The sequence below is a fragment of the Bacillus rossius genome, chromosome 8, assembly GCF_032445375.1.
Source record: "Bacillus rossius redtenbacheri isolate Brsri chromosome 8, Brsri_v3, whole genome shotgun sequence".
Taxonomy (NCBI): domain Eukaryota; kingdom Metazoa; phylum Arthropoda; class Insecta; order Phasmatodea; family Bacillidae; genus Bacillus; species Bacillus rossius.
Window position 1 is genome coordinate 57,245,031 of NC_086336.1, and position 15,704 is coordinate 57,260,734.

Here is a 15,704-nt window from a genome sequence, read left to right on the forward strand (position 1 = left end):
CTAGCGCTGTAAAACCTCTAAGTGCAAGGCTCTGAACTGGCGCGCAGTCATCTCGTTCCCTTCTGATAACTGTGAAATTTGAGCGGTGACCGTAACATTATATGGTGGAAAAATAAAGATAAAGGTGTAATGCATTTCGCTCTGATACTTTCAAGAAATTTTTAACGGGTTTTTTACACCTAAAACTTCGAAAACATGCCTTTTAGCCATTTTATCTCCTCTAAATCCTCTTGATCCGATATCAAAAGAACCAGTTGGGCATTAACAAATTCTTAAATGCTTTTCGTAAACAGACCCCAGTCGGATATCTAGTGTAGTTTGGAAATCACGTAGGTTTTTCGTGGCTGTGCGCGGCACACGACTGTAGTTGCCATGCGCAACGCGCCGAGAATGTTGTCCGGCAGGAAGGGCAAGTATAGTTCATTTGCGGTAAAAATGAATACTTTTACAGCCCTGCTAAATTTTTCCATTAAAGAAATTTAGAAGTTTCAGTGATTTTCCATCAGAAATAATATTGTGTAACTAACAAACAAATTGTATCAAAACAATTAACGGTAAATGGCTGTCGCGGGGGCCCTTAAAAAGTTTTCATTTTACCAGAAATGGACTATACAAACCTGGCTTCCGTCGCACGCAGTTTGGGGAAGGGGAGGAAGGATGTTGACAGTTTCACATGCCAAAGGACGTTGAAGAAGGAGGGGGAGAGAGCCATGATGGTTTGTATGCCTGGGAGGGATGAACCTTGAAATCTGGAAAAGGGAAGGAGAGGTAAGCCGTATGACGTCATGCATCCGCCGCCTGTGCTGCCGCCAGCCTGTCTAGACGAGATTCCCGCGCTCCCACTTACGTTGCACAAGCTACTGCTTCCGTATTTTAAAGCAGAATGTCCGATTTCTTTTTCTCTTCTTATACGAACATTAGTACGATTATTATAAACCCACACAAAATATATGCTGCGTGTTAAATAATGGCGTTTTATAAGCTTTTATTGTGAGTTATACCATTTTTTCCCCAATTATTTTTGTTTTGGTACCAAAATATATGGTATGGTACTTTTTAAGATAAAAAGTTTAACCAGAACATTAAAATGATGGTTACATGTGATTCTAAACAACACAATACGGCCCAACTGCTATTTTTATGTCACAATTGTGAAATATATTGTGTAAGTACCACGAATAGCTTAAAAAACCCATATTTTTTTTAAAAGACGAAATAACGACGAAATGTGTGTTTTTAAATGACGAAATCAGGTTCAAAATAAAACCATATCTTGGCTCTAGAAATAGGTATATCAGACGCACAGCATCGCATATTTTCGTTACCTTCAAAAAATTTCCGAACCTTTTTTGTGGCTTCTCTGACTGTTTAGAAGATTTCTTGACCATTTGATTATTTGTACTTTTCCTGAAGCAACATAATGATTCAGAGTGAGTGCAAGGATAGGCACCTGATACTCGGCCTCCATCTTGTGGACGAGCTGTGTCAGCTCCAGCCTGCCAGTGATCTTCCCTGCCGGCAGATCTGCCAGCCGAGTGCAGTACAGCAGGTTGTCTTTGCAGCCCTCCTGCGGCATCACGAACAGGTACTCTCCGTCGTCACTCACGTCCACGTGCCTGCAACACTCTCCTGCTCACTGCCGCTGCCAACGGTCGGGCAGCTTGCACAATCATGGATGGGATGTACACTAGAGGTGTTAAAGTAACGAAAAAAAGTGTACCCGTATGTATTCGTTACTATAAAAATTAGTACTCGTTACTATCGCATCGTTACGTTACTCGTTACTTCTGATACCTCATAACATGCTATGTTATGTTAGAGCAACGCATCGAGTCGTATTGCGTACGCGTACAGTATGATGTCACGGCGTCGCAACATTCGTAATTTGTAGAAAAAATACTTATACATTACATAACAAATTTTTTTTTTCACTTTTCCGTATTTTAAAACAGACTTGTGTTTGTCATTCTAAATTTAATTTGATTTGATAGGTAAAGTGTAGAACTACAACGGAACTTTTCCATACTACGAAAAATGCGAGTAACGAAATGCATTCATGTGTAACGTTTCGTTACTCGGTACTAGATGGCGCACCCGTTACTCAGTACCGAATACATAAGGTTTGCTACAGCTCTAATGTACACGCTAAACATTTACAGGTAACACCAGGGTTCTTACATTTGGTAAGTATTTTCAAGGACGTTTCAAGGAATATTCCTGGGTTCCACAATTCCAAGGACCAAGCTGAAAATAACAATACTGATATAAGTTAAGATTATATGTCTCATTTTCAGTTAAAAACGGTGACATAAGGTATTCAAAACAAGGATCAATTTAAAATTAAATACATAATAGACAGTCCTGGGAATGTTTGGGAACACCTGGAAGTAAAGACCTGAAAAATGTGCAATCGCAATACTTTGTGATACTTTTAATTTGAAACTAGATTTTTTTTTTCTTTTTTTTTTCTTCTTTCTTCTTCATTTTTCACACGAATCCTAAACAAATAGTACCTCATTTGACAAACGTTATATTTCTCACGACTTCCTCGTCTTTTCAAAATGGTGCATCTTAGGAAAAAAAATTGCATTGAATAAAACTTGTTGCAAATTTAATAATGAACAAAAAAATATATGTATTTATTCTTTTACCTTTAACTATTTTTTAATTTTAATGGCAATTCTCCATATGCCATGCAGTGCTGCTGTTTTGAAATGTATCTCCAAAACCTTTTGACAGCTGTCAGCTACGGGAAGAGCTTAGTTGAAAAACTACATGCTCAACTTCTAAACTGCGTCACTCTGCCACTTCTAACTCTACTGAATCGGCACGGGTGGAAAGATGAAGCGAGTGAGACCAAACTAAATGGGGTTTGTGGCAGTGCCCCTCCCTCTTCCTTCCTCTCTTCTTCCCTTCGGCTGTCAGAGAAAGTTGCTCTCTCTCCCTCTTCACTCTCACACCCAGGCACAGTCCATTGCTACATACTTTACTTTTCCTACACTTGATTTCTCAATGACAGCTTTACTTCTGCAGTGGCAAGAATCAATTTAATTCATATTTGCCGTACCTGTTTAAATCACTCGTAATGACAAATAATACAGGCAAATGGTGGTTTCAGGTTGCAAAAAAAATCCAGTATTCGGTAGAGATGGACGAGTTGAGGTTTTTTGGCTTCGAGTCGAGTCGAGCCGAGTTTAGCAATTCATATTTCGAGTCGAGTCGAGTTCGAGTCACAAAATTTTTGAAGAGGTCGAGTCAGTTCGAGTTTCATAATTTTATAATTTTTTGCATCGAATATGATAAATAAAATATTACTACACCCATTAATATAAAAATTGTGTATCCAAGATGCATCTGCATTATTTAAATATTTTAAATGATTAATTAGCAAATCATTATGTTATTTAAATATTTTAAATGATTAATTCAAATCATTGTTATTTAAATATAAAAAAATAAGCTTTATTTCAACATGATTTCACAGTATCTTTAATGTAGCTATCCTAACCATATCAACCGTCCACAATGTTTTAAAGTATTTATAATGTAGCGAATCTAACCTAATTGACCATAGTTATCATGAGTTGTCCAAAATAAACATTCACGGACACACTGCAAACGAAAAATATGGCGGCGTACAAATAAATACTGTTGCCTTGTTTATGATATTTCCTTTTATCAACACCGCCATTTTTATTTACAATGAACAAAAAGAAAACAAAGATGTACGATCGGGAGTTTGGCTCTTTCTTCTGTGAAAATAAGGCTTCCCGAGTTACATAACTTTTTTTTTCCGATCCACCGGCAGATCCCCACACGAACAAACAGCTCAGGGGATATAGGCCTTGTCACATTGTCACATTCTCAATGTAAATACACTTTCCGCGGCAAGATTATTCGCCCGGAACTTGTTACAACTACAAAATATCAATATGTTTTTAAATAAATATTTCATGCATTTGATTTGGCGATCAGTAACTGATTGCCAAATAAAAATGCATGAGCGTTGTTATTATTATATTTTATTCAAACAAAAAGAAAGTAATTTTATCCTAGACGTTATTGACACGCAGCGCTGCGTAGCGGAGCACAGCTAAATTTAGTTCCAAAATGCAAGGCTGGCTGGCCTAACACGCAGCCATTTTCACGCATCACGGCTTGGTGTTATTTACTAGATATTACAATATAATTATTTTATGTTTTTATTTTTAGGTTGCGGAAATCTCTTGTTTATACGAGTTATTATAAACAGGCCACGATAAACGTGATGATTATTAATATATGTGCGTTTTGCAACAAATTTTTCTTCAGTGAAAATCCATTGACGTATTTTGTAAACAAATGCGGTACCGTATTTGAAGTAAACACAGGATGAAAAACAAAATGAAAACAGTGCACGCTGTTTTCCAAGCTTTTTTTTTTATATAAAATGGTCATGTGACATAATTTTGTCCTATAAACTGTCGCCACTATCGACAAAATCACGTTACGACGTCACGTTCATAAATGAAGGTAGGCCTAGGTTTGGTTGCACTTGTACTTATTATAGCGCCGTAGCACGGTAGCGGGCAAGGTTAGGTTTGCACGGGATTTGTTTTGTTTAAAGGTCATTATCATTTCTTACTGTATTAATGACTAAGCGAAAACGTTAAGACAACCTATAATAAAGTGCTATAATGTCGCGATGCTGGTACTTAACTCGAAACGTGTTTCGAGTCTCGAACTTGATAAAATATGTGACTCGGTTTTCGAGTCGAGTCAATCTGACCCAACTCGGCTCGGCTCGACTCGATAAACCAAGACTCGACCCATCTCTAGTATTCGGTTTTATTATAGTTCCTCAGGTTGTTTAGGGTACTGAATCCAACAGATTTAGGAGCAGGCCACAGAACTTCATTAATCCTGTTGTTTAGTTTTTACCTTGTCCTGTTCTATTTATGTATTTTTACATTTGGATACATGGCACAAGCTTGATGTAATGACACTAGAGGTTGTGAATAATATTTTGACATTCAATTCTTTAGTTTTTCTGCAAGTAGCAACTAAAAAATTTCCGATATGTAGCACCTGTTACAAGTGGAGATTTTTTTGTTCATATTTCACTAACAGAAAATCAGTGCCTACTGGCAAATCCAAGACCTCGTGAATGAAGAGGGAATGGGTTTAAGTACATTTTACTCCAAATTTATTTTCCAGGAAAATTAATTTTATCTAGCGTAAGTAACCTTCACAAGGGGGAGGGAGGGAGGAATCTGCTAGATGGCGGGATCTGAGGAACTGTCATTAATAAATTGTGATAAGACTTGACCTGGTAGCAGTAAACTTGTATCTTGATAATTTATTTTTAATGTTAGATAACACTGTTTTATGTATCGAGAGACTATTTATATCGTAATTTCCCAAGTCCATCCAAACTAGTAGCAAAAATGTTTGTCCGACGACATAGCCAATATTACACCAATACCTGTTGAGTTTGATTATTAGTTAGTTACAAAGAAAGAGATAAATAAAATTTATCACGTGAAAAATGTAGTGCTACTATTAACACATTAGGTTCAAAGAGATATCAGACAAGCTATCATACAAGACTCCTTCACGGTTTTTGCCTTTTTTTTTTACATCTAAATTCCCTAGATAAACCAGATACATTAGTACTTGAGCTCGCAAAACATCCAGTAATTCTGATATTTTGATAGTTAACAATATATTTGAGGAAAACTAAAAAAAGACCCATTTTTTTGATGGTTTTACTATAATGGCAGCGCCCACACAGGTGTGCCGATGTTGATTTTTGTGTAAGGGGAATAGTACAACTACCAGACCTTTTGCAAGTTCAAAACTTTTTCCGGGCTAATATGCCCGGATAAAGACCATTCACCAGAACTTCAGTTTTAGTTTGAAATACCCGTCCCTCCCACCGACCAACTCCGCAACACACGAGATGCACAAGCCAGACATGCTCAAGGAGACTCACATGAGCCACCGAGGGTTGTCCGGGAACTCCACCACCATGATGTCCTCCGACTGGCTGGTGTTGAGCACGTGGTAGAACAGCTTCTGGTCGAGGTTGCTCTCAGTCTCTGTGCCGTCTGCCTTGGTGCTGCTCTCCGGGAACCTCTGCGCACGGGAGCGATAACCACGATAACCACGTCACCACAAACACAGCAGTGTCTCCACTAACCAAGAAAATGTGAACCGCTGCAACCTTGGATAAGCAAAATCTCACAACAAGGATAGAATTGGTTTCCAGGTGGCTCAGTGGTATATATTATTTCGGAGTGATGTTTTTCCAGCTCCGTAATTGGCCGAATGAGTAAATGGCATCTTTGTTGTTAATTTTCTTTTGGCTTTCAACTTCGGTTAGATTATTTTCTGGGCTCTCAAGGAAATGTTTCAACAATCTATGTCAGTAATGGCGCTTCAGGTCAGCTCAGATAGTTCGGAACCTCAGTTAATCAAAGCTCGGTTAATCGCGGCTCCACAGTACCGCCTTCTTCGACAGACACAGTTATGTAGTCACAGCTATTTGCTCCTCATTTTCTCTCTCTAGTGATAGAGGCAAGATGATTTAGCTAACCTAAGAAGGCTTGAAGCACATCTAGGAACACATGCTTTCCTTCTATGGTTGAACAACAGTTCTTGTCATTGCCTAGACATCCGGACAGTAATACCGGTTTCCCTGCCAGTAAAGAATGGTTTGGAAAGTTCGTGGAAAGGTAGACGACATGAGTTGGTCACGCCCGGGCGGGCAAGTCAACCAGCCGACTGACAATTACTATCTCCCGTTATGCGGTGACATATTTGTCATACAAAGGATTTGATGGTAGGCTTATAAAGATAAATGGTGTGACGTATTTATCGTCGAGTGTTATTCTACGCATTTACACTACGTAAAGAAAATTCCCCTAGACATTTTGGAACCCATTAAGTAAATTAGCCTTGCTATTTATGGAGACCAATGATTTAGAATACCCAATTTCGGATAGCATGAACATTTTTAGAAATGCATTAGTCGTGCTAAGCGAGGGATTGGTGTATTAGACCACTTTAAATCATGATAGTTTATGTTTACAATAATTATGTAGAAACGTGTTATTTTCCCATAGTTCTACTGTTAGTTGAAATGATCATCCCTGTCTCCTAGATAAAGTGGAACAAAAAAAAGGGCAAGGGGGTGAAGGGAGAGAAGGTGAGACTGCACACATCTGTAGCAATCTTTAAATATTTACAAACCTTTACTGTCATGTGTTACACAGTTTTCTGATAGCATTTATTCATTGGCTTAATAAAGTGAAGTTAGTAATACTTGCACGTGCTGGCAAAATACAATGGCGTTTACTTAAAGTCTATTGTATTTTCACCGGAAAAAGGTTTAGCTGTTAAGCTCTCCGTGGTACCTGGGATTACATTCACGGTTCCCAGAGCCGGTTAATTTGCTCAGAACTGGTGGAACCGAGAACCAAGACCAGGACCAACATCACTATCTCACAGTTACGATAACTAAAATAATTTTTTAAAAAAAAACTCACTGCATAGAACAACCCTTTGTTGTCGTGTGTCCACGCGAGTGGCGAGAACTTGACATTCTTGAGAACGTCAGGGTAGTCCTTACCTGCGAACACACACAACATTGGTATCCCCACTCAAACTCAGAAGATAGGTAGCATTGAGTGAATCAGTGTTTAGACAAGGAGCACACGTACCTCAATGATACTGAGATCACGTATGCTGCAAGTACACCAATATTTAGTACCAATAACTTAAAACAAATGATTTCAACTATTCAACATTTTACAGTATAACTGTGACCAACAATAAATTATGTAGATAGTTTACTTAAAAATACAAAAAATTTTTTTTATACAAATCATACATTTATAAGTATAAAAAACTTGAGTTCAATAGAATTTACAAACATAATTCATGCATTAATGTGAATATAAACCCTAAATGGTTTAAACATATTATATATTTTGTAGGCAATTTTGTTCGAAGAGTTTTTCAATGTAAAAACAAGCATTTAATTTAGTGGGTTGATTCCACATTGCTTTGATACCGATTCTAAGTTTTTCTTCCTTTCTTATTTAAATTATAAAAATTTAAGCTGGAAGCAAACCTAACATAAGACCACTTTAGAAGCCTAAATATATTTTCTCTTATAATAACTTTTTAATGTTTTTCTTGGACAATTTACTTACCTATGATACCTCTGAAATAGGCAGTAAAAAGTAAAAAAAAAAATATATTTTCTTACCACCATTAGTGGCATCACCTAAGTCAAAAGTCCAAAAGGTTTATAAAGCAGTGAAAGACTAATGATGATCGTGGCCAGGCCAGCCTACCAGTGTCAACATCCCGGAAATGTATGGTGACCCAATCAGAGCCGGCCTTGCTGAGCGAGTAGGCAAAAGTCTTCCCATCCTCTGAGAAGCTGCTGCTGCACAGGGCAATGGTGCCGTCTTCCGACAGCAAGTTGGGGTCCAAGAAAACAGTCGGCTCTGCGTTCAACGAGTTCTGTACGTACAGGACACTGCAACACAATGCACGCGTGACACTTACTCATGAACCCTTGTTTCACTCCAAAAGAGGTGCCTATCACATGTGGCTACAAATGGTTAGAATTTAAATAAACATTCTCAGAAGCAGTGTAAATTTCCTCGTTACAACTGTGTACCATAAATATTGATGCAGACTTAGTCATTTGTCTCTATGCTCAATATGGGAATATAATTTTGGAGGAATTGTTTAGTTTAAATTTTGTGGAAGTAAAAGCGCTGTGTGAAGTTGTCATGTCAGCAGTCTCCATTGCTTGCCAGTTTGCTGAGCCTTGCAGTCCTCGCAATTAATTTTTTCTTACAACTATTGTTCTTGAGAACGCTGAGACATCATTCTGTGGCACTGCAGGGTTCAAGGGAGGTCAGGGACAGTGCATTATGCCAGAACGGGAGATGGTAGTGAGAGAGAGGCGATGTCAGTCCAGTGGAAAATTGTGATGTTACTAAAAGTAAGATAAATGCGTTCAGCAACTAAGCCGTGGAGTAGACTTAAGGCGCCACGAGCCTTACCACGGTGCACAGAGCAGTGGGTGCTCACGAGTGACATTCTAGATTCGACACTTGGGTAGAGTAGAGCCTACAGCAATCAGACTTCTTGTACAGGACTGAACATGCAGAGTTACGAAAAATTAATAGGAAAATCTTTGGAAAAGCCTGTTGGTGTATTAATTGAAGGCCAATCTGACTAACTCCCGAGAAATCTTATAGGCAGGCGAAAAGGGTGAAGATCACAAAACCCAGCGCCCTACTTTCTCCCCATCTTCTCCCCTTCTATCCGCACTCAGCATCCCTCTTCCTAAATCCCTTAGTCCAGTTAGATGTGGTGTCAGAAACTTTTGTTACACTAAAGTGAATGAAATAACATATCAGCACCTTCACTATTTGAAGATATTTAATAAGTAACCTGTAATCATCGCACAGATTCATGAAGAAAGTTAGATTAAAATTGTTCTAGTACATTTAACTGTATTACATACTTGCTTTAAACACTTTATGATATATAACTAACATCCTTTGCACATAGAGACAATACTTAGCACCCAAAATATGAATATGTAGCTTGATATGAAACAACTAGTGTTAACTTGAACGTTTATTTCACAGGTGACTTTAAATACTGTGATTACCTATAAGTCACGATTTACATGATCACATATCACTTTACCATTCTGAACTCTAGCACTGCCAAAAAAACAAAACAATGTATTGTATTAAAACACAGTGGCGTAGCCAGGATTTGTGTATGGGGGGGGTGTTAAGAAGCATGCCCCCCCCCCCCCCCCCCCCCCCCCGTAATAAAGAGGTGGGTCCGGGGGTCCTCCCCCGGGAAAATTTGGATTTTGAGGTGTAAAATAGTGCTATTTTAGCAGTTTTTGGTACTTAAATTTAAATATTGTATTGGTAAAATTTTTATTATTAATATGAAATTTGTTTGAGTGATGAATAAGAAATTTAATTAAAGATTTGGGACTAAGGGGGGGGGGGGGGGGGGGTTGGAACCCCTAAACCCCCCCCCCCCCCCTGGATATGCCCCTGTTAAAACAATTATTTTAATTATAAATACCACTTCATTGTTTGATGACAGTCTAACAGCAACTAAGTCATTCATCCCGACGCACGCGTGCGCACCTCTGGTTCTGCAGGCCGGTGTTCATGAAGAAGAAGTACTTGTCGCCGTGCTTGCGCGGGCACGAGTAGCGCGGGTAGTTCCACAGCTCGGTGAGGCGGGCCTTGACGCGGTCGCGCGCGGGGTAGGCGTCCAGGAACGGCCGGCTGACCGCGTTCTGCTGCTCCACGAACCTGACCGTCTCGGGGCTGTCCGGGTCCTCCAGCCAGCGGTACGGGTCTGCAATCTGAGCGCAGTGAACACTGGGGGCAGGCCGGCGGTGCAGCTATGCAGCATCTACATTTAGTTCAATGTGACTGACTACTAAACTTCATTATTAAACAGCATGTTAAATTACGAAGCATCTGATAAACAGTTTTTTCAGAAATAAAAAGCACAATCAAATATAAATTTTAAAAACTCACCTTTTAGTAAATGTAACATTTGCACAGTTGGAATTATTTGGACGTCTCCGGGTAAAAGGTAACAAGTCAAGAATTCACTTTTAGCAGGAGAAACAAAAAACTCTTAGATAAAAATTGAATTTAAATACTTAAATTTTTCTTGCATTATTCTTTTATTTACCAACATATTTACCAATATAGTTGCCAATGATTAAAATGCATTACATATTCTAAGTATACTTAAGAGTTTAAGTGGTGGAATAAACTAAAAATCACCAAAATATGACTTGTTACCTTTTACCCGGAGACAGTCCATTTCATTACCTGAGATAAAGGTTATTCTTAGTTTTTTTATATGTAAGTTAGTGCCTCATTTCCAACATTTTTAACATGTGGTAATTGATGTATGTGTGCCATCTGTAGAAAAATGTATTAACTCTGATTTCATTAATTGTGAAATTCTGAAGGGGTCCACCTAGACAGAGGTGTATTAGTGTTACAGGGTGGAGATGGTATGCAGTAAGTATTCTCGTCTGCATGCGGAAATTGTGAGATTTGAGTGGCAACCATTACATTATGTGGCAGAAAAAATAAGATAACTATGAAATGCAAGTCTCTGAATGCTTTCAAGAATCTATACCAGATATTCCGTGCCTAAATATTAGTCTGAAATCACACATTTCATCTTTCACTCTCCTAAAATACAGTTTAAAAACAAAATACAGAAAATGAACTGCTTATCCATCCTCAGCATATAAATACTTTTCATTGACAAACGCACAAATACTTTTCATTAACAGACATCACTTGGATATCTTGAGCAGTGTACAAATTGTATGCTTTCTTATGAATTTCTGCATACAGTATGCGCACCAAGATAGGGGGGGCCCTTAACACATTTTTCTGCACGGAATATGAATGAGTGTGAAAAGTTGGTTAGGTTTGTGACATTCAAAATACTGTATATTGTGCAAAAAGTTGGTTAGGTTAAAAATATTAAAATATCAGTGAATCCATTAGAATTTTAAAATGCAGTTAAGCAAGATAATAAAATCACATTAGTACATATTTTCAAAAAATACCATATCCTGATTTAAAAAAAAAAAAAAAAAAAGTTATTCCATTTTCCCAAATATATTCCCAACAGTCCTTGGATTCACTATGAAGCAACACAACAGCAAGATATTGACGATAAATAGCTCACTTACCTTTCTTCCATGGAGTTCTTCTACTACGTCTTCAACTTTTCTTGCTTTGGGATAGTTGAATCTCATTTTGAAAGAGAAATTTTTCACCGGTGCCAACCTACACAACTTAAAGTTCTGAAAAAATAAATGATAAAGAAAATATTAAACTTTAGTTACTATTCCACACATAGCACCCACTGCACATCACCTGCAAAAGAGGAAGGGGAAAAAAAACACATAAGTTCAGTTTGGATAGTACAAAGTCTCAAGTGTAATATAAGTTCACCATCTGTTAAGTATAATAAATTACATTATGTCAAACATTCATCAGCCTAAACCACATAAATTAATATCCAAAACTCAAACAGACAAGAAAATTGCTACATTTAATGTACACAGCCTCAAATTTATAATCTATAGCTACAACCTTTCAAGTATGAGCACCATTAGTAAAATGGTGAAAATTCTTAAGGCTCGCTAAACAAGTGTATAGTAAAGCACACTTTATACATGCTGCAACCTTACTAGATTCACAACTATATCCTTAGGTCTTTATGGTATTGTGTTGTGGGGTGTTTTATTAATTTCATACTTATTTGAACCCTTGTTATTAGCCTGCTCTCAACTGCAATCAATTTTACTTAAAAACTACCTGGCACACACACTTTCCCAACGATAACCTGTTACGATACGTGGTTTGACATTTGACCTAAGAACAAATACTAAGTAGGGATATGGGAATGCTCTTTTAAAACCAGGAATCACTAGGGGTGGCTCCAGAAAGACTTGGGAGTATTTATAAATTCAGAACTTTAAAAGTTTCATACAACTTTTGATGAAAGAAATGTCAAAAACATGAATTCAGGTATTTAAGTATCTAAGTCACGGCCAAATTCACTCTTTTGATGGGCCAGATATTTTTTCAACAATCCGAGGGGCCTGACACAAAACAAAAATAATTCTCTTAAAATGAAGTATGTTATATGCAAAAAAAAAAAAGCTTTAAATATACCTAAGAATAATTACCATGAAACAATTTATAGATTATAAAAATATAAATATATTTTCAATATTTTAATGAGGAAATCATGGCTTCCAAACAGTGGATGCTTACAACGTATTAAACATGAACACAAACAAAGATGTCTAATACACACAACAGTTTACAAGATCTTATTAATTTGTTGGAGGATTCTTTAAATGGGCACACAAAATTATGTTGTGGGCCGCAACCAGTCTACAGGCCGCATGCAAGCCATCACTGATTTAAGTAAACATACATATGTTATGTGTATATATCCTCGAAAATAAAATCTGGCCTCGTGAGAGCCTAGTGGCCCTATTACCACCCTCTGAAGCCACACTTGTTCTGTATCATCCAAGTCTATCCCTTGATCCTGATGGTATGATCACGTATATAATGATCCGTGGTAGATGATACTTGCTGTTTCAATTTCATACATCCAAATATCCTGGCTAAAAAAAAATTTATAATCAAAATACAAGCAAATATGTTGGATCTTGTGAAAATGTTTTCCTTTGTATTCGTTATATCAAAAGTTTTTGTGTACAGGATCATGCCATCAAGATCAAGGGATAAACTTGAATACAGGATATGGCATTTTTACTCCGCAGAAAAGTTGTAGGTCTTGTGTCCACATAAACCCAAACTCCTAAAATAGAAATTTCCTCAATTTAGTGCTTGCATTTGTTACTCGCTACCTGGTGTGTAACTATGCAGACTAGTACCTGTTGTGGCAGCATGGAAATGCAAAGAAGTTGGCACCATATTAAAGGATAGGCGCTGCATGTACCTACTATCCAATCTGGCTACATATTAATGTAATAACTAGCCCCTGGTTAATGAAAACCTTGCATTAGGTTGACCAGACTACCTTCTTCACCCTCTCCTATCCTAGTGACTAAAGAGCCACCCCCAAAAATTGCAACAAATATAACAAACCTTTAACTTACAAATTACCTGTAATTACAACTGTAATTTTGAATAGCAATAAAAATTATAATCTGCTATTAATGTTTGTTCAATACAGAGCCTAAAACCTTGAAACTAAATGAATGAAAAAATGGTTCAAGGCAAGTTAAACCTTTTAAAAAGAGCAACAGTTAATAATAAGCTAAAGTACCAATAAATGGCTAACAAACGAACATTAATAGTAATAATTTCGTGCTATTTGTAAATCCAACATGAACACATTGCACTTGAAATAATGTTGAAACTTAGGCAAATCATTGAAGCGTTTGCAACTTGCATAACACGTTTTGGGAGTGAATAAGCACTCAAACTTTTTTTTAAAAATCTCTAATTCATAAATAAACATTTGTTGGAACAGAATAATTAATGATTCTGAATCACCTGTCAACACTTATCAAACATTTTAGGTTCCAAACTCATAAAATTACACAGAGAAACATCGTAACTTACCCTAAAAATGCAATGACTCAATATTAACATAAATTACAGTAATGTTTATACTTGGAAAACGTATCAAAATTCCAGTTTATTCAAAAAATATTTTCTATCAGCCTGTTCAAATCTGCATACACGGCAACACCGCATACCCAACAATGGCCAAAGACCACACTCAAATAGATAAGCTTAGTGATGCTTGCGGTGGCCTGCGAACTATTGGCGCTAGTAGTAGTTTAATTGCTTTATAACACATTAATATTGTGTTAAATGATAGTTTCATATAAAATACTATACCATTCCTAATCACGTCTTAATTTTTTAACTTTTCCCAGATTATGATCTTTATGACCGTGCCAAAGATTAACATCACCTTTTGCACTTAAGCGGATTTTAGGCTAGAATGAAAAAGGATATGTGGTCCCAAAGTGAAAACAGAGCTGTCAAAAACAAGTCTAAGGTGCTATAACATCTCAATACACTTTGAATAGAAAGTTATCAATTAGAAACGTATAATTTGTTCTGTTTGTTTTATAGCTTCTCCTGAGATATCACATATATAACTTATTTTTTTTCTTAGTTTGCCACAGTGTACAATATTTGATAAATACAACATTATACCTACCATCCTGAGATATAACAAAACTACCTTCCAGGAGTTCCCGAGGAAACTCTTATGTTTGATACTTTGTTACAATAAGCTTAGGTATAGTGCTATCATATATTGTAAACTTACAACTCTTTGTTATAAAATGTTTACCCTTATATTTTATTTTGTTACATGAATTAAAATTTTCTCAAAAGCTCTAGTCATGTTACAACAATACTTACTCACACCTACTCCTCCACTGGTAATGAAACTCCACAAAGTGAGTTTTAATACTTGTTATGACATCGTACCTCCTTGGCCCTTATTTTAAGCCCAGGTTCCAGCTCTGTCTGTGCCATTCGCTGCTGCTGGAACATGCCTGGTGACATCATGGTCAATCGCCACCTGTGCTGTGTTCAGGTATATTGCTTTAAAACTTTAACCAGCAATACATGATGTACGACATCAGTAATAAAAGTGTTTTACGTGTAATTTTTGGCAGTCATTCAAATACAGACTGGCAACCTCAGATTGAAATTAGTGTTGGTACTACTTCTGCTCCCGCGAAGAGAAAGGAACATCCTTGTCGTCCTTGCAGACAGTCCTGTCCGGATCAACACCGAGGCCAGTTGCGCCCAGGAAGCAATCTGTTGCCAATTTTAGTTTTTTGCCTGTTTTTCCCATTGTTTGTCATCTCGTTTCCATCATTACGACCCGGACTGCATGCAAGGGCCATCATAAGTTCATTAAGTTACTATTTGAATGAGTGTGGAGTATGTACTGTGAAATTGTACTGTAATTTCATGTGTACACTGCATGAAATCTGGATGTGACTACTACCTGTGTGCGTACTGTTTACCCCTGATCGATATCCTGTCCCAGTAAGTGTTCACGGAGTGTAAGGGCATACCTATGAGCCTGCAACAGTGAGGGTT

General features: G+C 37.3%; 1 protein-coding gene across 1 annotated transcript in view; it reads right to left on the reverse strand.

Annotated features, from left to right (window-relative positions):
* Positions 1-14,343, reverse strand: part of LOC134534989 (prolyl endopeptidase) — a 37,174-nt gene extending 22,831 nt beyond the window's left edge. Inside the window, exons 1-7 of the mRNA XM_063373782.1 lie at positions 14,196-14,343; positions 11,774-11,887; positions 10,185-10,408; positions 8,343-8,530; positions 7,530-7,612; positions 5,975-6,117; positions 1,451-1,616 (exon numbers count right to left, since the gene is read on the reverse strand). Coding sequence (XP_063229852.1) covers positions 1,451-1,616; positions 5,975-6,117; positions 7,530-7,612; positions 8,343-8,530; positions 10,185-10,408; positions 11,774-11,887; positions 14,196-14,225 — 948 coding nt within the window. The 5' untranslated portion in view covers positions 14,226-14,343. The remainder of the gene's footprint in view (positions 1-1,450; positions 1,617-5,974; positions 6,118-7,529; positions 7,613-8,342; positions 8,531-10,184; positions 10,409-11,773; positions 11,888-14,195) is intronic.
* Between the last annotated feature and the right edge of the window lie 1,361 nt (positions 14,344-15,704).